The 21016-nt window shown below is 47.1% G+C and overlaps 1 protein-coding gene across 2 annotated transcripts in view; it reads left to right on the top strand.

Annotated features, from left to right (window-relative positions):
- KIF20B (kinesin family member 20B) overlaps window positions 1-21016 on the top strand; it is a 608549-nt gene that overhangs the window by 242928 nt on the left and 344605 nt on the right. For both annotated transcript variants that reach the window (XM_078642920.1, XM_078642919.1), the window contains exon 17: window positions 15455-15516. In XM_078642920.1, coding sequence (XP_078499046.1) covers window positions 15455-15516 — 62 coding nt within the window. The remainder of the gene's footprint in view (window positions 1-15454; window positions 15517-21016) is intronic.

Genomic DNA, 21016 nt, shown 5'->3' with positions numbered 1-21016 from the left:
GTAAGGAGGGATGGCTTCTTTGGCCGTTCCATCCTCCAGGACTTTCTGGTGTGATCATTGATTCGCAGACCCACCACCGGGGTTGGTATTGCTGGGGAATCTATTCTAAGGTAAGGAATCTAATACTAACCTGTTTCTTTCAGATGCACAAGTTACTTACCTTCGATAACGATATATCTGTAAGACAGTAGTTAGTATTAGATTCCTTACCGCCCCACCCATCCTCCCCGTTCTGCGAACCGATATCTAGGGTTACGGTCCTCCCCTTTCAGGGCCCACGTTTTTATGGCACCAGTGTTGGTTTTTATCATGGCTCTATGTTTTCTGGCGCGGAAAAGCTGTGTATAAGAACTGACGTCGGCACATGAGGGCGGCGTCTAAGTACTCCGGCGGCGTCAACCCGGCCCCAACGACGAGGCCGACGACTGACGCGGAGCCGCAGACGACGCCTACAGACGCGCAAGGGTACTGCTACGCAAAAGTTTCTGGATCCAGTCTGCCGCCTGGGGGTATTCTAAGGTAAGGAATCTAATACTAACTACTGTTACTTACAGATATATCGTTACCGAAGGTAAGTAACTTGTGCTATAGTCCCTGCACCCTGCTTTAAACATATTGCCCTGTTTTAAAAAAAAATTCAAACATTACAATATTCGATATGCCAGTAAAAATACAGTACTCATTTAACAGATATTTCAAACAAATTCACAACAAGTGAAAACATTGTGGAAACAAAAACAAGGGACAAGAAAATGTGCAAAATACATTTATCTCATTGTGAACAATTACACCAGTCAGTATAGATCTGAACGTAGTGCTTTCTCTAAGTGCCCTTTACTGGGCTTTAGTTTAAAGACAAGCTACCAATGGGAAACAAAGGGTTGTGTCAGGCTCAGTGGGGATATCTTTATTTAACCAAAACTCTCTGCAGAGTCCTTTTTAGGTCTCGGCTAGAAACACGCGAAGCGTGTTCTCACCAGAGAACTATAGCTGTCGGCTCAGCCGACAGCGAGGGGCGACAGGAGCTGGCCACGCGCAGCATTTCCCCATAGGATTATGTAGCGCGCGTGAGCTTCTGCATTGGAATGCATGGGCGAAAGAATCGGTTCGCGACGCGCGCCTCTGAACAGTTCACGTGACTGACTTTGGAATGCATGGGAAGTCTGCAGAGGGGCGCGCGGCGTTGATAAACAGGCTGGCTGCAGTTAGCATTGTGTGCCGTGTAGGAAGGTAGATCCCTGACTATGGTTGCCCCCAACTTTTTGCCTGGTGTTTTGCTGGTTTTCTGACTTAGTTGACCTGGGGCCCTGCTATTCAGGACCCCAGGCCTACTGCTCTCTCTGTAAAATGGATTCCATGTACCCTAGGTACATATCTAATTGGATACTGAGTCACCTTATCAGTCCCTGTACAGTGTACCTTAGGTACCCAGGGCATAGGTGTAACCAGGGCCTACCAGGGGCTGCAGCATGTATTATGCCACCCCTGGCTGGCCATCCAGATCGGACACAACTGGCTGCATGACAGCTGGGGCAAGGTGGTGTAATCACCCTTTGCTTTAGATATAGTATACCTATATCTAACCCTAAAATGGACACACAGATCTCCTATCAGTCACTCCTATGGCAGGCCTTAACAATCCTGAAGGCAGAGTGCTTGGAATCGTGTGAGATAGTGCTCTGGCATGAGCTGAGCCTGTCTGCGGCTTTCGGGATCCATCCCTTGGCCGTTTCCATGATATCGCATACCATATACTCTTAAGTGCATTATAATCCTCGCGGTTATGTGCCAACTCTGGTATCGCTTTATCAAAACATGTCGAGTAAGGTGTCATACGAATTGGAATACTAACCCCTCGCCAATTCTGGCGACGGGGTTAGCATTCCACCCTTCTAAAGGGACACGACATGTATGTAACCTGTAACCCCGGTTAAAATCAGACAGAGCCTTAGCTCCACAAAATGGATGCTGCCACCGAGACACAAGTCTGCCCTCCTGCTGCTGGGAGTCCTCCCAGCCCAGGAGGCAAGGACAAAGGGTTTCCTGCCAGGGGCGGTGCCAGCACCGTCCCAGACAGGATTTTGTGTATCCTAGGTAGGCAGGGCTTTAGAGGAAGGTGACTGCAAGTGGCACCCCGGTGCTCACTGTGCATAGGCCGGCTGGAACCAGTTCCAGGGGCACTCCAGCCCCTGGCCTGGGTAAAGCCCGCCAAAGGAGAGGGGTGTAACCACCCCCCTCCTAGTCCCACCCATAGGGCAGGACTTAGTCGCGTGCCAGCCCCTTTTTGCAGGATAAAGGTAGGACCTGGCCCCCTTCCAAATCAGATCATCTTTGAATCCTGAAACTACTTTCCACGAAAGGAACTCAAGACTTCTTCCTAAGATTCTCCCTTGTGACTAAGGAGTAGTCACCCTGCAGCAGCAGGCACCAACCAAGCATCGCGGTTTGTTGCCAGTCTCTACTCCGGATCAAGACTGCTCCAGCACGACGAGAACCGGCTTCCCTGGCACCTCTGACCTCAACCTACATCATCAGCCCAGCTGTGATTCGTGGGTGTGACGAGACCTCGAGGGACCGGCCATCTTCAGAACTGCACGACGCTTGTCCAGCACGACCACCGAGTGACCCTCGACCGAGTGCTTTGGGGTAAGAGAAGCCCCGACCCTGAGCAGCTCCAGCACCGAAGTTCAGCCCCCCTGCATCCACGAGATCTGCGTGGGGCCCTTCTGCTCTTTGCTGCCAACCGCGTTGTCCAGGTCGCTTGCCCGTTGGCTAGTGGCCCCCTCACGACGCTCCACGACGACAACCACTGCTGGTCTGGTTGCTCCAGACTAGCCCTTGCTCCCCTCCAAAAGAGGAGCACCCTGGACCCTCCTGGTCCACTCAAGACGCCATTTTAGGTCCACCGCGTGGGCCTTGCATTTGCCAAGACTTGTTGCCCAAATCCTGGGTCCAGCGACGTCGACAGCAAGTACCTTCGTGGGACAGCTCGCACCTCCATCCTGGTCGCCGACAACGCCTCCTGGTCCGAGAGACTGCAGAGCCCAGCAGCGCCCACTCACCTGGCTGAGGTGACTTCGTCCGGTGCCATCCTGGTGCCCACTCAAATCACTGGCTAGTGATTCAGAACTTGGTCCCCTCTGCTTACAGGTTTCAAGGCAGGCCGTTAGACTGCAAGCGCTGCAAAAATAAACACGCGTGGTTTCGAATATCCCGTTAAAAACATTCAAAGTGAAAATTACAGCTAAAACATGCAAGCAGCCGAGCCTACTCCCCTTATGCTTCAAAACGGTCTACCCACCCTCTGAAGGGCAAAGTTGTTTGTTGTAATGTTATATGGTCGCAAAACAGCCACGGTTCGTGGACTTTCGCATTCGCCTGCCTACGAACCAGGAAAACTTATTTTGCCATAAAGATTTGATACACGAAATTTCGGAACGATTCATCAATGCTTCGACTCCAGTCTTGTGCAATCTGCTGACTTTTCACAAACTATTTAAAAAAAAATAACACAATGGATCACCCCAGAAACGTGAAAAATTAAAAACTTTGTGATGTACAAGTTTTGCAAAACTCACAGTACATATGTTGTTCCACGTGTAAGGTGGATTTTTTCATGATTTACATTTCGGCGGAATATTTTGCTCGACTCTTCCAGCGAGCACTTATGGACCATTGTTATGAGCACAGCTTGATTAACTGCATAAAGTCACCAAAATGATCCCATTTCAACATACAATTATGACATGCAGCAACCATGAGCTCAGACTGCCCGGATTACAGAATCTGTGGCTATAACGTCCGTAGGGGACCCCATCGTTTCTTTCCCTTTCCCAGGGCAGCATGGTTGAGCAGTGAAGGCATCTCCTAGGGAAAGTGTTGCGGAGGCTTGTACATGACAGGACGTTCGGGTGATTTTCTTTAATACAACATAACTCCCCACAGAGGAGTTCAGGGGCTGATGGCGAAGTCTTTGATGGCTCTGAGACTTCTTAACAGGGGCTTACAGCTGTTATTATTCACACAGCTATGATGATGCACCTCAGGCACGGGGCCGACGGTTATTCACACAGCTCTGATGATGCGCCTCAGGCACGGGGCTGAGGGCGCTCGACCTCAGACCTGGGGATCTGGGTTCGAGTCTCGGTAACGACGCCAAAACCTCCTGTGATTCTGGGCAAATCACTTAATCTCCCCGTGCCTAAAATGAAAGTGTGTCCTCATGTAACGTAACTGGAAAATATGTAAAGCGCTCTGATACCTGATTCGGTTCGGGTCTAGTTCGCGCTATATAAAACTCTGCAAAAAAAAAAAAAAGCTCTGATGATGCACCTCAGGCACGGGCTGACGCAGTTATTATTCACACAGCTCTGATGATGCACCTCAGGCACGGGGCTGACGCAGTTATTATTCACACAGCTCTGATGATGCACCTCAGGCACGGGCTCACAGCTGTTATTATTCACACAGCTCTGATGATGCACCTCAGGCACGGGCTCACAGTTATTATTCACACAGCTCTGTTGCGCTCTCTAATACTCTTTACTAATAACTCTCTCCTACACACGATCAACTTCTCACTCTACTACTTACTGTATGTGTGGGTGCTAATGCATTAGGTCTCGCATATGCACGCGATGAAGCTATTGGCAATGTAAATGACAATGCCATTTATTTATGATTTTAGAAAAAATTAAAAATGAGCAATGCCAATAGCTCTACATTTAATGCTGCCGAGACCATTGCATTGTTAATGGGAGTCCCTCTTGGGTAAACAAAAATGCCGACTCGTTTTCAATCCCCTAATCACTTCGGGGATTATCGTCAGGCCTGGACCACGGTGTAATCTGTGTAAAGTTAAAAACAAAGGAATGAGGGACAGAATGTTTAGTGACTATTTTAACCTTCTCTTCTATAGACCTTGGTCCATGAATTGGACTGGAGTGTAGCTGTATTTTCCTCAATGGAAGGGCACTCTGCGAGTTAGCTTCATTGGCGTTGCTTTCATACTTCTGACGTAACCTAGATAATAGATAGACTTTTGTACGACTTGCGCTTCACAATGTATTGAAATTTATTTCTAGCAAACCGGATCTTATTTAGCACTTGAATTGCTTACTTGTATGCTGGTTCTCTGGTTTAATAATAAGATCAGTTCCACTTTTGTTATGGATGGATTGCTACTGGAGGGAGCGTTTTTGTGAATTTGACTTCTATAGAAGTAAATAATTGTAAATTGTGTGTCTTGTAAAGCGCACTGCTACCTGCACCGCAGGCCTCGTAGCGCTATAGACCGCTGGGGAACCCGTCCTGGCTTTCCCTGTAAGATAGTCCCTCCTGGGAGTCTCCAAGGTGAAACCAGGCATCCCCGGCGTTTGTCAGGGGCCGTTGTGGAGATGAGGCAAACTTAATGCCCAGAGTTGCCGAGTGTGATCCCTGGTTAGAGTAGGCACCGAGGCGAGAATTATCAAGTCCGCTGATCCTGGTCCAAGACCCAAGACAAGGTTAAAATCACTAAACATTCTCTCCCTCATTCCTTTGTTTTTAAATTTACACAGATTACACCGTGGTTCAGCCCTGATGCTAATCCCCAAAGCGATTGGGGGATTGGAAAAGCGTCTGCATTTCTGATTTTACTCACAAGGGGCTCACATTAAAAAGTACTCTGCACAGGGTTTTGGTTAAATAAAAATATCCCAGCTGAGCCGGACAAAACCCTCTGTTTCCCCTTGCGTAGCTTCTCTAAACTAAAGCCAAGTTAATGGCACTTGGAGAAAGCACTACGTTCTGATCTATACTGACTGGTGTAATTGTTCACAATGAGATAAATGTATTTTGCATAGTTTCTTGTCCCTAGTGTAGGAGAGTAGGGTCTGCTTCCTATGGTCACCCCCACTTTTTGCTGTGATTCTCTGGTTTTTCGACTTTAGTGTGGCTGTGGGCCTGCTAATCAGACCCACAGCCCAGCTGTTCTCTCTCTAAATCAGAGGTCTTCAAACTTTTTTATGCCGAGACCCCCTTGTAAAACCTTTTTAGGTGTAAGGACCCCCTTCCGACAAAAGTTTCTAGAAACTGGTACTCCTTATCATCAACTTTTGACAACCATAAATGCGCCTGTTAGACCTCATCACATCCCTCCATCATTCACCCACCCACACTTTCACACATCCATCCACCCTTTCATCCTTCCATCCATACATCCATCCTTTACCCATCCACCCTTCCACCCATCCACCCATCATTCATCCACCCACCTTTTCACTCATCCATTCATCATTCATCCATGCAACCTTTTATCCATTCATAGATCCATCCACCCTTTCATCCTCCCATCCATACATCCATCCTTCATCCATCCACCCTTTCATCCTCCCTTCCATACATCCATCCTTCATCCATCCACCCTTTCATCCTCCCTTCCATACATCCATCCTTCATCCATCCACCCTTTCATTCATACATACATCCACCCACCCTTTCATCCATCCACCCATCATTCATCCCCCCCACCTTTTCACACATCCATCCATGCAACCTTTTATCCATCCATACATCCATCCACCCTTTCATCCATACATCCTTCATCCATCCACCCTTTCATCCTCCCATCCATACATCTATCGTTCACCAATCTATCCTTCATCCATCATTCATTCATCCATCCACCCTTTCATCCATCCATTCACCCATCATTCATCCACCCACACTTTCACACATCCATCCATCCACCCTTTCATCCTTCCATCCATACATCCATCATCCATCCACCCTTTCATCCTTCCATCCATACATCCATCCTTTACCCATCCACCCTTCCATCCATCCACCCATCATTCATCCACCCACCTTTTCACACATCCATCCATCATTCATCCATGCAACCTTTTATCCATTCATACATCATCCACTTTCATCCTCCCATCCATACATCCATCCTTCAGCTATCCACTTTCATCCTTCCATCCATACATCCATCATTCATCCATCCACCCTTTCATCCATCCATTCACCTATCATTCATCCACCCATATTTTTACACATCCATCCACCCGTTCATCCATCCATCCACCCGTTCATCCATCCATCCACCCGTTCATCCATCCATCCTTCATCTCTCAGTGGTAACAATGAGCAGGCAATACGAGTCTCGTAGTTAACTGCCAAGGGTCTGCTTTCTGGGCCCTGTTGCTTTCTTGAACAAATTGTGCACTTTAAACGCTGCTTGGTGCTGGCTTTAGGCTAGCAGGCTTCTAAGCGCATTCGCTCTGTACCTTTAAATACATCGATGCACATTGAGTCTGGGTGATGAGAGCAGGGTCGCACAGTGTGCTCAATTTGGCAAATGAGGATTAGAACCCTGAACTCTTGATGCCCTTGTCTGCAAATAGATACCTACATGAATATCTCGCTAAAACCAGCAAAGGCAAATGTCACCCAAAAAAGGCCTTGCCGGATCAGCTATGCAAAAAGTGCTTCAACTACTTTTTAATAGCCACGCACTCCTTTATTTAGCACCTGCTGTGCTTTCCTGAGGCAAATGTCAATAATTTTTTAGTGCAATCCTATCCTGTTTGTAAGTGCTTCCAATACTAGTAGATAGAACAATCGTGGCGCAGGTAGATAAAAATGTGTCCAGGAACACACAGCTCTTTTGCAAATGGAGGATCTGGGATTACATGCAGGCCAAGTTGTGCAGAAGGCGCCATTACTACAAGAGGGCTACTTCCCTTTACAGGAAAAATGCAAAGCAAATACTGTCAGCTGCAATTGATGATTGCCACTAGAATAAAACCACGCGTATTACAGAAAAAGGAAACTCACTCCCTGCAAAAATCCACTCTGGAAGGTAAAATTACCACTGACTGTAAGCACATTTCCATTGCCAATATCCACCATCGGAAAAGATAGGCCAGAAAATGAAGGAATGTACCACTCAAACTAAGAACAGTTGTGAAGCAGTTTTCTAACAGGTAAAATCGACTAAAAGCTTCCAAAATAAGAAATGTAAGTTGCACGGGCAAATAAACACTCATCTAATGATGCAAGAGAATTTTGTCTTGCAAAGGCCTTTTTCTTCCCTCAAATAAAAGTGTATTGTTGGTTTGGAAGTAGTTTTACCAAGAATAAATGTTATCATCACAATTATACACATATACATGCTCTTTGTTGTCTTCTCCAAAATGGAGACATTGGTACTCATAGTGTTTTCGAAAGCATCTGGAGCACCCAAAAAAAGTCGACAAGGAGCAGATATTTTAAATACAGGATGCATGAGAGGGAATGGCATCCAGGGGTTCTGATGACATCATAGCAATCCATGCCTTCAAATGCTACAGGAACAATAACAAATGGCAAACAGTAAGAAAACCTTGTGGCTGGGTGGTTCAGGCCTGTGACTTCCATTCGATTTTCACCTCAGAGAGAACGGCCCCCTCCAACACCCAAGCCCCGCTCGCATTTTCCTTTGTGGACACAGTACATTAACAGGCGTGCTGGGCTCAATTAAGCTGGTACTTGACCCCCCACTGCAAGACCCATCCCCCTTCATCAGCCGGTGAGGAGTGTGCACAATAAGTTTGCTTCTCAGAGCAGCGCCCAGTGCGAGGCTCTGTCTGGGACCACGGCCTCGAGCTGATGCCATTCAACAATCCTTGCGTGCAGACAATAAGGCTGGGGAATGCGCGACCCCCTTCCCATGACGCCACGGCCCCCCTGGGGGTCGCGCCCCACAGATTGAAGACCGCTGCTCTAAATTGATACCATGTACTTTAGGCACATACCTGATTGGGTATTGGGTCACCTTTGTGAGCCCCTGTATAGTGTACCATAGGTACCCAGGGCATAGGTGCATCCAAGGCCTACCAGGGGCTGCAGCATGTATTATGCCACCCTTGGCTGGCCATCCAAACTGACACCACTGGCTGATCACTCAGCTTGGGTAAGAGGGTGTAATCACCCCTTACTTAGATAAAGTAAATCTTTATCTACCTTATATATAGACACATAGTAACCTATAAGTCACTCCTATGGCAGGCCTTAACAATCCTAGAGGCAGAGTGCTTGGTTTTATGTGAGAGGGTGCTGTAATGACCTACTTCTCTGTATGTTTTGGTGCTTCTGTCAGTCACCTGGCCATTACTTACCACATCATTTCTCAGGATTCAGAAAGACACCACATTTCACAATACTTACATAAGAAAGGAATAAACACTGACAACATATAAGACCATTGCAGAGGAGCTTGCAAATAACAAGTCACAACACCTCCCCATCCGAGAGGGTACGCAGCAAATCACAACACCTCCCCATCTGAGAGGGTACACCGTGCATGCTCCTCCTAGCAATGTATTGGATAGAATAATTAGAATTTAGACATCCCTGCTAGGAGCCAATTTCCCTTATGTATCAACAATTACCCATTAGAGGGGAATCACCCATCCCTCTGTAAGTACGTGGTAAAAAGGGGCCTGACCTTCCTTCACAAGGAATCAAGACTAATGATATGCTTCAAGGGTTCTTTACTACATGATAATAGGATGACAAAAGAAAGAAATAACTAAACATCACAGTAAACATTAGTAGGAATCGTCAACACATACATATACATAGAACCTGAAAATAAAAGACAGTTAGATACAATAAGTATACATGGAACACCTCACCATCTGGTCATCTGAAGAAGGTCCGTCTCTTTCCCTCTCTGGTTGGGTCAGGACTCTGTTCCACAAACACGACTGCACGTCTGCAAGGTGATGATCATCAGACCACCAGACCAGCATCTCACCCTCTCTAGTACCCCCTTTCTCTAATATAGAATGCAGCTCTCCATCGAAGTTTCTAGCAAACTCCGCCTACAGTTCTCACTGGATTCCTGTACCACCTCGTATCAAGAGAGCACAACAAGCAGCTGGCCAAGCGTTTTGCTATGACTCCAGCATCGAGAGAGCACATTCATCTGATAAGAACCGGTCCTCTCTGGTTCACTACTGGTGAACAACACATGGATTCTAAAATATAACCTCTCACCTAAAGAGGCTCAGAAGATGGCTGCAGTTTAGAATATGGAGTTGCTCAAGCATAGGCCTCTACTATTCGGAAAACAGAATATTAGACCACGTCAAAGCCAATAGGCTAAAGTCATAATTCACCTAACTCAAATAACACTATTCTCTTAATCCCTCAGTATCCACTACGGAGCACATGTGTGCACCATCACCAACAACACTGCACCTCGACATCCCATACCTTATATTCTTTGGCAAGATTATTCTTTTGAAAAACAGCAAGAGTATAGAACAGAAGAGAAATAGGCATATGCTAGACCATCCTACATTAAGGCTAAGGTAACATAGCACACTAAAGTCAGTACACAATGGTGGTGATCGAGGGTCATCACAGAGCATCAGACCACTAAAGTGGCTGATTCACTACAGGTGCCCTAGCATGAGCTGACCCCTCTGCAGCTTTCGGAACCATTTCCTTATAGCTGTTGTATGATATAGCCATACCATATACTTTTGTGCATTATAATCCTCGCGGTTAATGCTAACTTTGGTTTGGCTTTATCAAACATGTCGTTTAAGGTGTCCAACACTTTGGAATACTACTCCGCCAGCCAATTCTGGCGGTGGGGGTAGCATTCCACCCTTCTAGAGTGAAAAGACATGTAGGTTACTGCTTTACCCGGTTAAAGTTAAAAAGAGCCTCAGCCTCACAAAATGGATGGTGCTGCCACAGACACGAGTCTGACCTCCTGCAGCTGGGGGAAACTCCAGCAAGGGAGGCCTGGACAATAGGTTTCCTGTCGAGGGAGGTGCTAGCACCTCCCCAGACAGCCTGTAGTGTATTGGGGCAGGGTGGGTTGAATGGAAGGATGCTTTTCCAGACACTGCCTGGGGCACATAAGGTGCTCCATGCATAGCCCGGTTCAAACCAGTTGCTGGGGCACTCCAGCCCGCTCTGGCGCGAAACTGGACAAAGGGAAAAGGGTGTAACCACCCTGTCTCAGGTCCACCCATAGGAGGGACCTAGCAGGTAATCCAGCCCATTTTCTTAGTATAAAGATAGGTGATGGTTCCCCAGGACTTTAGATTATCCTGGAACGAAACTCTGAAACGAAACTCTTGGACCTTCGACGTTCTATTTCGACTAGAAGACTGAGGACATCTCTCTTGTGGTCAAGGAGTGACCACCCTGTGCAAACAGGCACCACCAGTAACTTGCCGGTCTGATTTGTCGACGCTCCCGACGGATCCTAAGACTCAGCGACTCAGGAACTGGACTCTCAGACTTCTCTGACTCCGACCCACATCCACAGCAAAGCTAAGACCCGTGGTGGACACGAGAGACGTGGGACCGGACGCCCTGGACATCCTACATTTTGCGAACAGTGCAACTACCGAGGCACCCTCGCAGTTGTGCATTGGGGTACGAGAAGCCCCAGACCCGAGCGCCATTTGCACCGAAGCTCAGCCCTCCATACTCCACGAGCACCACGTGGGGCACGCTCTTGCATTTCAGCTCAATGAGTCTTCCCGGTTGCTAGCCCACTGGCTAGTGAGCCCCCTGAAGACAAACCTTTGAAACCAAACTGCTTTCCTGGTTGCTCCAGGCTTGCTCCAGCTTCCCTGTTCCCTGCAAAGGAGAAGCTCCCCAGACCTTGCTGGTCTGACTCGAAGCCAATCTTCACTTCCTGAGTGGATTGCGTTTGCCAAGGCTTGTTGGGTCCAATCTGGATACCGACACCGCAGTCAACTAAATCCTTCGTGGGACAGCTCGAATCCAGCTCCTGGTCGTCGTCGACACCTCCTGGTCCTCGTGACTGCAGAGACAATCTTCACCTCTTGTCCTGATTTCATCGCGACATCGCCTGGTTCCTTCCTGGTCACTGGCTAGTGACCCAGACTATGTCCCCTCTGCTTTCAGGTTCTTCAGTTCTTCGATCCACCCTTGGATCCACCCGGACACTCTTCCTTTGGCCGCCTGCAGCACTTCTTTTGCAGATCTCCATTGAAAGCATTGACGAAACCCGACACGAAAAGACACCTATGCACCCGGCTTTCCTGGGTGAGGTATCTAGAGTACTTCGGTGCTCCCGTTGGTATTGACTATCCAAGTGTTCTAGTTTAAAGGGGTTTTGTCATAGTCTATCCGGAAGTGCCCTAAAACAGTAACTTTGTAACTTCTTTATTCTCCATTATAAGTCAAGGGTAACTCGCGACTGTTCCCACACTGCACGCGTCTCCCGTGGGTCTCCTACTTCCTAACCTTTGGTTGTTTAGTGTTGCCCCAGCGATTCCCTAGGCCTATTCACTATTCCTGAAGTGGTCCTTATACCACTTACTTAGTGTATGGTTTATGAGGCCCCTAGGGCAAAACTGTATTTATTGTATGCTAATTGAGTAACTTGTGATGTACTTCGATCTCTGACCTCATAAAGGGTGCAGAGGGGTTGTGTTAGAAATAAATGCATATATATTTGATATATACCTTGTGTGGTGTCCTTTCATTTGGTATTCAAGGGATTATAATTGGTAAAACAGCTTGCTTTACATGCTCTCTGAAGTCTTAGCCTATGACTGCTGGTCCATGCTACCACTAGGATAGCTTGTCTATAAGGTTGACTTTACAACTCCCATTAATAAGGGTCGTTTAGACTGGCTTGTTTCCACAATGTTTTCACTTGTTAATTTGTTTGTTTGAAATATCTGTGAAATGATTACTGTATTTTTTTTGGGCATGTCGAATATTGTAATGTTTGAAAAAATGTGTAAAACAAGGCAATATGTTTAAAGCAGGGTGCAGTGACTGAAAAGCATTGTTCCTTAGACAGCAAAAATAAAAAGCAAACTCAGAAATTGGTGGCAAGGGGATTTTCTTTTTCTATACTTTCTAAAAGTGGCATTTTCAAAGACACAATGTAAAAAAACATCTTTACTAAAATGTGTTAAATTCTGAGTTCAGAGAGCCTAAATTGTATTTCTCTATCTTATTCTAATGGGAAGTTATACTTGTAAGATGTTACAAAGCCCTCCCCATTCTATCCTACGGCACAAGATAGCCTTTAAATAGTGAAAAACAACATTGGCAGTGTTTCACTATCAGGACATGACAATACACCAGTACATGTCCTACCTTTAGCATACATTGCACCCTGCCCCGGGGGGTACCTTGGGCCTACCACTGGCATGCCTTACATGTAAGAAAAGAGATGGTTAGGGACTGGCAAGTGGGTGCACTTAGCAAGTATACATAGCAGTTAACAAACTGCGCACAGACACTGCAGTGGCAAGTCTTAGATACTTTTCTAGGGCTACTTATGTGGGTGACCCAATCAGTGCTGTAGGCCCACTAGTAGAATTTGTATTTACAGGCCCTGGCACACTTCGGTGCACTGGACTAGAGGCTTACCAGTAAATCAATTATACTAATCAGGGAGAACCAATTGTAAGAACAATTTACACAGGTAGCACTTGGGCATTGACACTGATCAGCAGCAGGAAAGTGCCCAAAGCATATACGCCAGCAAAAACGAAATCCAGTGCAGCATCAAAAATGCAGGCGGTAGAGGCTAAAAGTCGGGTGAAACTACGCCAAAGATGCCAAGTCAAACTGTGTGTGTGTGTCACTCCAAGATTGCAATGAAGGAGCTTAATACTAAAGTCATCTTTTGTTTATTTTTATTTTATATGTTTATACTGGTGCAGCTTGCATGAAAACCATTAAAGATTCTTTTTTTTTTTTTTTTTTTTTAAATTGTTTTTTTATTTATTGCAAGAAAAAAGAGCATGGATACAACAAGTAAAATCATCTCGATCGTATACATATACATAGTTCTCGATAGATATTATTGTCATTGGAAAGAGAAAAAAAAAAAAAGAAAAATGAAAAAAACACAAAAGTTAACAAAACAATTTTACAAAGAAAAAAAATCGTGTCGGAGGAGTGTGGCATGTCGGTCTCACAGTATATTTATCCATTTAGCTAGTAAATGTACCCCACATTTTCTCCCTTTTTTTAAACGCTTTAGGGCCTCTTAATTTAGCCAAAGAGAGTTCCATAGTGTATACTTCATTAATGAGGTACCACCATTCATTAATGCTAGGTGGTTCATTCGAAATCCATGTACGCGCGATAACCAGTCTGGCACATGCAAAGACGATTGTTAACAGATCTTTATGGATACTATTCGTATCTTGTATGTCCAGCAAGACCAGATGGGAAGAGAGTACAGGCATAGTTATACGTTCATCGGGCAATATCTCTACTGAACGTACCAAATGCCCAAAATGCAATTTAGAAGCAGCTGGCATAGAGCATATGCTCTATGAGTGTCCTAAGCTTACAACTTTTTGGTTGGGAATAGTGGACGCCCTCAGAAAGATTCTTTTTTTATGTGCAAAGTTTAATGTATGAAGTAAAATACTAGACTACAGTCTTTGATTTCTTGCAGTACATGAGAAGAAAAGTATTTAGATATATAGTTGAGAATACACGGTTTCAGTTAAAACTAGCTTTTTTTTCATGAGCACATTCTGGCTAAAGAATTCAGAGCTCTACTAGAAAGGCAGTGTCGAGCAGTGGGCATTAATTGCAGTTAGATGCTCAGTTGTTATGAAAAAACAGCTGATTAAACACAAGACTATGCTTATTTTCATATATTCTTGAATCTGCTCTCTGGGAGGGAGAGCTAACAAATGACCCTGATTGTTATTAGAATGTCAGTTTCAGGAATATATGGCTTATTAACACCTTGGCCGCAGCGGTAATTCCGCCGCGGCGTTGGGGGGAGGGGGGGGGGGGGTCGCGCGGTGCCGCCATGCTCGTGACTGAACCACTCCTTCACGAGCCACGGGTGCGCAGTGCTAATGACGGAGTGGTTCCGTCACGGCCCCGCCCGCAGGCTCGGAATTGATGCAGCGTGGAAAATACTTCATCATTAGCACAGTATGCCTGTGGCTTGTGACGGAGTGGTCCCGTCACGAGCACGGAACGGGTTAAATAATAGCGTGTAAGCACACAGTATTCATACTACTGCCAGCACTGCACAGCTGTTAACTTTGGTTGTTTTTAGAATGATATGGACTTGTTTGGCTTTTACAAATAGACTACTAATTAAACGAAGATGAGGCTTTTTTTTTTTTAACCAATTTAACAATGAGTACTGGGAAAGTTCTGCAAAAACTGTACTATCATTTCTTCAAAAGAATAAGTTAACTGGTACCTAACTAAATGAAATTTTGTACCTCTCCATTTTGCCCAATACATTTCCCACGAATATCATAAAAACAAATGTGTTACAGAACTAGATTCACAAGAAAAATCCAACAAGGGAACTGGCCCACATTTAGGCCCACCCCACTCATCTTAATGTTGGAAGACTACATTTGTTGAATACCTTTATAAATTTGGTACATTATAAACTTTTTTTAAATGTATTTTTCTTTCATTTCAGAGGTCGACATGCATGTGAATAACTTACGTAGGTGCACAGTTCAACTTGAAGAGGCTGCTGAGGTAATTTTGGGAGTTATGAGATTGAGAATTTGTCTGTTTTTTTGTGACCAATATTGTGATGAGGCTTGAATAATCTGACTACTGGTGATTACAACCCTGCCCAGGAGAGTAAAGGAATTATTAATTGTTACACGTTTTGATTTGGAAATTGGGATGTTGCACTCAAGTTAAAGGGCTAATATCTGTTCATTAAAATGAATATCCCAAACTATTTAAGGCGATCACCAGTGGAACGTAAGGAAATCTAGAATTAGTTTAGATTCTTAACTATTACTAACACCTCCTAACAAAACACAGATGTATTTATTACCTGCCCTTGTGTCCGTGTCTAATGTGGTCATGTTTTAGGGTTGACTTAATTTCTGCTCTTCATCTCCCCATATCATGTGATGGATTTTCAATATCCAATCACATAACAGTTGCATATAAACGCAAATTGGGTCTCTCTGCAGGAGATAAGTGGCAGATCCTTTTAAATGTTAACCTTCACTCTTGTTGGCCAAGCGTCTTGGATGTTCTGTGACACTAGAGGGATGGTGGCTGAATAACTAAGCACACATGCTTGGATTAGATGGACATTAAACTAAGATAAACCTGCTGGAGACCAGACTATACGGTTGTCTAGTGTTTATGCAGGCCAAATTACTTTTATGCTTGACTGACTTTGTTCTTGACTGTGAGTTTAACCGACTTATTCAGTTGATTGCTTTGATTTAGAAGTGTGCGTAGTATAACTAATCTAGTTGCAGTCCATAAGAATATAAGAAACAGCCCTAATTAGCTTCAAGCAATATTAGCGAAGGAAAAGGAAATATTGCAATCTAAGGTTCACTATCCAGGTTCAATTTCCAGGTGCTGGCAGCTAAACTATGGAACGCTCTGCCGAACTATATTCGTGGCATTGAGAATATGCTGGAATTCCGGAAGGCCATCAAAACCTTTCGATTTCCATCATCATAGTCTCCCCCCTTGAAGTTCTCTGGATGGCCTCTGCGTTTATTTCATTATTTGGCAGCGCCGGGACGTCCCTTTGCTGGGGCAGCTGTTGCGCTTAAAAAAAATTCATAACATAACCTTACTATGGCACTGGTAATGGAATTCTTACTCCAAAATAGATCAAGAAGAAGAAAAATGATACCTTCCTTTCAAGCCTTCTATCATCTGCTTCTTCCCATACCTCTTTTTGACAACAAGGCAGTAAGATTTTTATTTTTCAAAATTGATGTATTGCCTATAAAGTATGAGATAGACCGGTTGTCTATATGGGAAAATAACAAAACAGTTCAATGTTTGGCGTTATGAAGAGACAAACACAGGAGTGGTTGAGAAGCATGATTGACGAGAATGAGCCAAAACATATATTCACAGCTGGGAGAGGCAAGTAATGTGATGTATGATAGTTAAGCCAATGATCCACATGTGTGTGACTGGTACAGATTTCTTGGAAGGGTCTGAAATGTTTCAAATATTTTGAGACCTCTGTTTCTTTCATAAGATGGCTTCCCGGATGCGAGGAACAAGTATATTCCACTTCTCCATGTGACCTCTGAGGCTGATCTTCCAACAGTATCTGTATATAGCTAAACATCTTCAGATTCCTTCATTAAGCGAAGCATAGCAATGTAATGTCTGAGATGTAATGTCTGAGAGATTCACTCCCTAATGTAGACCACTCCTTTCTGAATGTCGTGTTCTGCCATGTACCCAACTCTATGAAGGATGAAGCAATCCTCACTATTTTCTTTATGGCAACTTCTGTTGGAGTACGAGACTTATGGCATGGGGCCAAAGGCTTGCTGGAGGGGCACCACCTCCATTTGGTTTTGTAGACTAAGTGCATCGCCCTTTTCTAGTTGATTTGCTAATTACCTGGTGTTGCAGGCAAGAGTAGTATGTTACCAAAGATCATGTAACATAGTTGTGCATTCCAAGACTGAAGGTATTTAAATACTTCCGCTTCCCACAAGTTAAACTGAGATTTAGGCTGCTCAGAATTTTTTGGATCACTGCCCAAGCAGGCAGCTCAGATTTACATTCTGATCAATTCTCATTTCACTAATCCTTGCAAGGCTCCCACTTCTCTCGGAGCATCTGCCTTGTGGGTCAGTGGCATACCGTCAGTCTGCCATGTCACGCAGTACTACCAAAAGCAGCCTTTCTGGTCACTCACTGATAAATGAGTCCGTAGCTTGTGGTCAATCCAAGGCACTCCTGTCCTATACAGGAGGTGCAGGTTCATATTGGTACCCAGGCAAAATCTGTTTACTGATACAAAGGGTTTCTCAAATGAAGCTTAGGACCAGTCGTCCGTCACCATGGAATGAGAGCGCCCCCCAACCCCGTTTACCAATTCTGAGACCTGCCTCGCATCTTATGATAGTTTCCACACCCCCTTTGCTTCCTCAAGCATTTTCTGTATCTGAAAGCGACACGTTAGTGATAGATTCCTTACCTTAGAATAACTCCAGACTTCGGGCTGGATCCGGAAAGCTTTCTGCTTAGTAGTACGTCTGCGCGTCGTTAGGTGGCGTCAGGCGGCTCCGCGTTGGTTACTGGCGTCACGAGCGCTGAGATGACATCAGAGGCTACTTAGGCGCCACCCATGCGCGCTAACGTCAGTTCTTTCTTTTTCCGCACCGAAAGCGCAGATCTGGATTGAGCACGTACCTCTGTCATTTTTTTGGGACCACTTTCTAGAGACTTTTTGTCTCCTTCTCTGCCTTCTGGTAAGCGACGTCATAAGAAGTCGAAGAAGCGTGTTTGCTCTCAGACGTCTCCCCATCGCTCCCCGGAGTGGAAGTGGGGGACAAAGTCCAGCTGCCTACCCGCTATACCCGAGTCAGTCGGTGACTCCCGAATAGATGCAAGAGTTCCTTGCAGCCTTGGACCGCCTTTACAGGCCTTGGGCTCCTGCCGGCGTGCCCTTGGGCCCCGCACTCCCGTGTACAGATGCTGTTGGCCCGGCCGCACCGCCTTTGGCGCCAGCCCAGGAGCCACTGGATCCAGCGCCCTCGGCTCCGGCCCGGCGCCACAAGGTGCAGCACTGCTGGCTCTGGCCCCAGTGCTGCGCTTGGCTTCGGCCCCAGCACCGCGCTTGGCTTCGGCCCCAGCACCGCTCCTGGCTCCGCCTCAGGTGCCGCACTTAGTGCCGTTCCGCCCCTGCACCGGTTCTGGGGCCTGCATTGGAATGTGGCTCCGGCTCGGCGCTGCCCCTGGCGCGCTTGCCCTCTCTCCGGCGCCGCGGCTGGCTCCTTATACTCAAGAGTCAGATGAGGATTGGGACGGCTCTGAGGACCCCCTTTCGCGGCAGTGTGAGTCCGAGCAGGATTGGGTGGATGACCTTCAAGATGCGGGTGAACTTAATGTGTCTTCTGACCCGGGGTTTGCCTCACCTCCGCCTACTATGGAGGAAGGCGCTTCCTACACTGTGGTGCTGCATCGCGCCCCAGAGGCTCTCCATCTCAACCTCCCTACGGTGGCCCTTTAGACCAACCTCCCTTCGGAGGTGCTCCAGGCGGCGTCTACGTCGTCTGAGCCGCTAATCCCTTTCAATGAGGCCCTTACCAAAGTCCTCTTGGGTACTTGGTTGCGGCCGGCCTCGGGACACTGGCGGATAAGAACGTCTCTAGGGGTCATCACCCGGTGCCTGGTGATCCCTCCTTCTTAACCACTCACCCCAGACCTGAGAGCCTGGTCATTCAGGCCTCAACAGAGCAGAGTGTCTTTCCCTCAGCTCCGCTGGATAAGTACTCTAAGAGGCTGGACCAAAATGGCAATAGGTTGTTCTCCTCAGCCAGTTTGGGGTTGAGGTCGGTTAATACCGCCTGCTTATTAGGCCGTTACTCCCACAGTGTGGGATTCGGTGGCAGAGGTTCTGCCTCAGTGCCCTGAGGAGGTCCAGGCTGTCCTTTCCCAAGCGATTGCGAAGGGCAAGGATGCGGCGAAGTTTGCCATCAGGTGTGGTTTGGACACCGCTGATTCGTTGGGCAGGGCGATATCCACAACGGTGGCATTGCGGCGCCAAGCCTGGTTATGTTCCACTGGGTTCTCACCTGATGTCCAGAGCTCGCTCATGGACATGCCCTTTGATGGCTCCCGCCTCTTTGGTGATAAGGCTCACAATGCCCTGGAGCGCTTTAAAGACTCTTGTTTCATAGCCAAGTCTTTGGGTCTTTCCTCAAAGCCCTGCCACGCTGGGGTTTTGTTCCTTTCGTGGCCAGGGCAGAGGTACCCAGGCGCGCTCTAACAGCAAGCCTGTGCAGAACCAGCCTCAGCGGACCGCAGATGTGGGTTCCGCAGGGGCGGGTCTGGTAACCAGCGTGTGAGTCAGTCTACTTCCACCCCCGCTGCTTCCGCCTCAAAAACCTTCCTAATCAGAGCTCTAGGGAGCACGCCACGCCAGTGGGTGGCAGCGTTCGCCTCCACCACTGGCGCGAGATCACATCGCACAAGTGGGTGCTGCAGATAATCGGGCACGGTTATGTGCTCCCCTTTCTGTCCTCCCCTCCTCCCATGCCGCCCCGGCACCAACGCATGTCGGGCGCTCATTTGACTCTTCTACGGCAGGAAGTCTCGACCCTCCTGGCCAAGGGGGCCATCGAGCGCGTTCCTGGGCCAGAAGTAGGTTGTGGTTGTTATTCCCACTACTTTCTGGTCCCCAAGAAGGACAAAGGGGGCATGCGCCCCATCTTGGACCTTCGGGACGTCAATCGGTTCCTCCGGAACGAGAAGTTCAAGATCCTCACTCTGGCTCAGGTCTTGGCTGCCCTCGACCCTGGAGACTGGATGGTAGCGTTGGACTTGCAGGACGCATACTTTCACATCCCCGTCCTGCTGGCCCACCAGCGTAACCTGCGGTTCATGGTAGTCCAGGAGCATTTTCAGTTTACCATTCTCCCCTTCGGCCTCACCAGCGCCCCTTGGGTGTTCACGAAAGTGATGGAGGTGGTCGCAGCTTATCTGCGCAGGTCAGGGCTGTCAGTCTTCCCCCCTACCTCGATGACTGGTTGTTGAAGGCGGTCTCGCCCCCAGGCAGTGGCCACCCACCTTCAGACTACGGACGACCTCCTGCACTTGCTGGGGTTTTCGATCAATGTGCCTAAGTCACACCTGAGCCCCTCTCAGAAGCTCCCCTTCATTGGAGCAGTTCTGGATTCTACACAGTTTCGGGTCTATTCTCCCGAGCAGTGAGTCCAGTATATTCAGGCTATGATTCTGATCCTTCGGCCTCTATCCCGGGTTCCAGTCAGGATGACCCTGCGGCTCCTGGGCCTGATGGCCTCCTGCATCCTGCTGGTACAACATGCCAGATGGCATATGCGTGCTCTGCAATGGGACATGAAGTTCCAGTGGGCAAAGCATGAGGGCGACCTGTCTGATCTTGTCCAGATCTCGGTGGGCACTGCACAACATTTGCAGTGGTGGCTCACGAATCGCGATTGGGTCAATGGCAGATCCCTCTCCCTTCCCCAACCGGAGCACACGGTGGTGACGGATGCGT

This window comes from Lissotriton helveticus, chromosome 5_1 (genome assembly GCF_964261635.1).
Source record: "Lissotriton helveticus chromosome 5_1, aLisHel1.1, whole genome shotgun sequence".
Classification (NCBI taxonomy): domain Eukaryota; kingdom Metazoa; phylum Chordata; class Amphibia; order Caudata; family Salamandridae; genus Lissotriton; species Lissotriton helveticus.
This window is presented reverse-complemented; position numbering and strand designations above follow the sequence as displayed.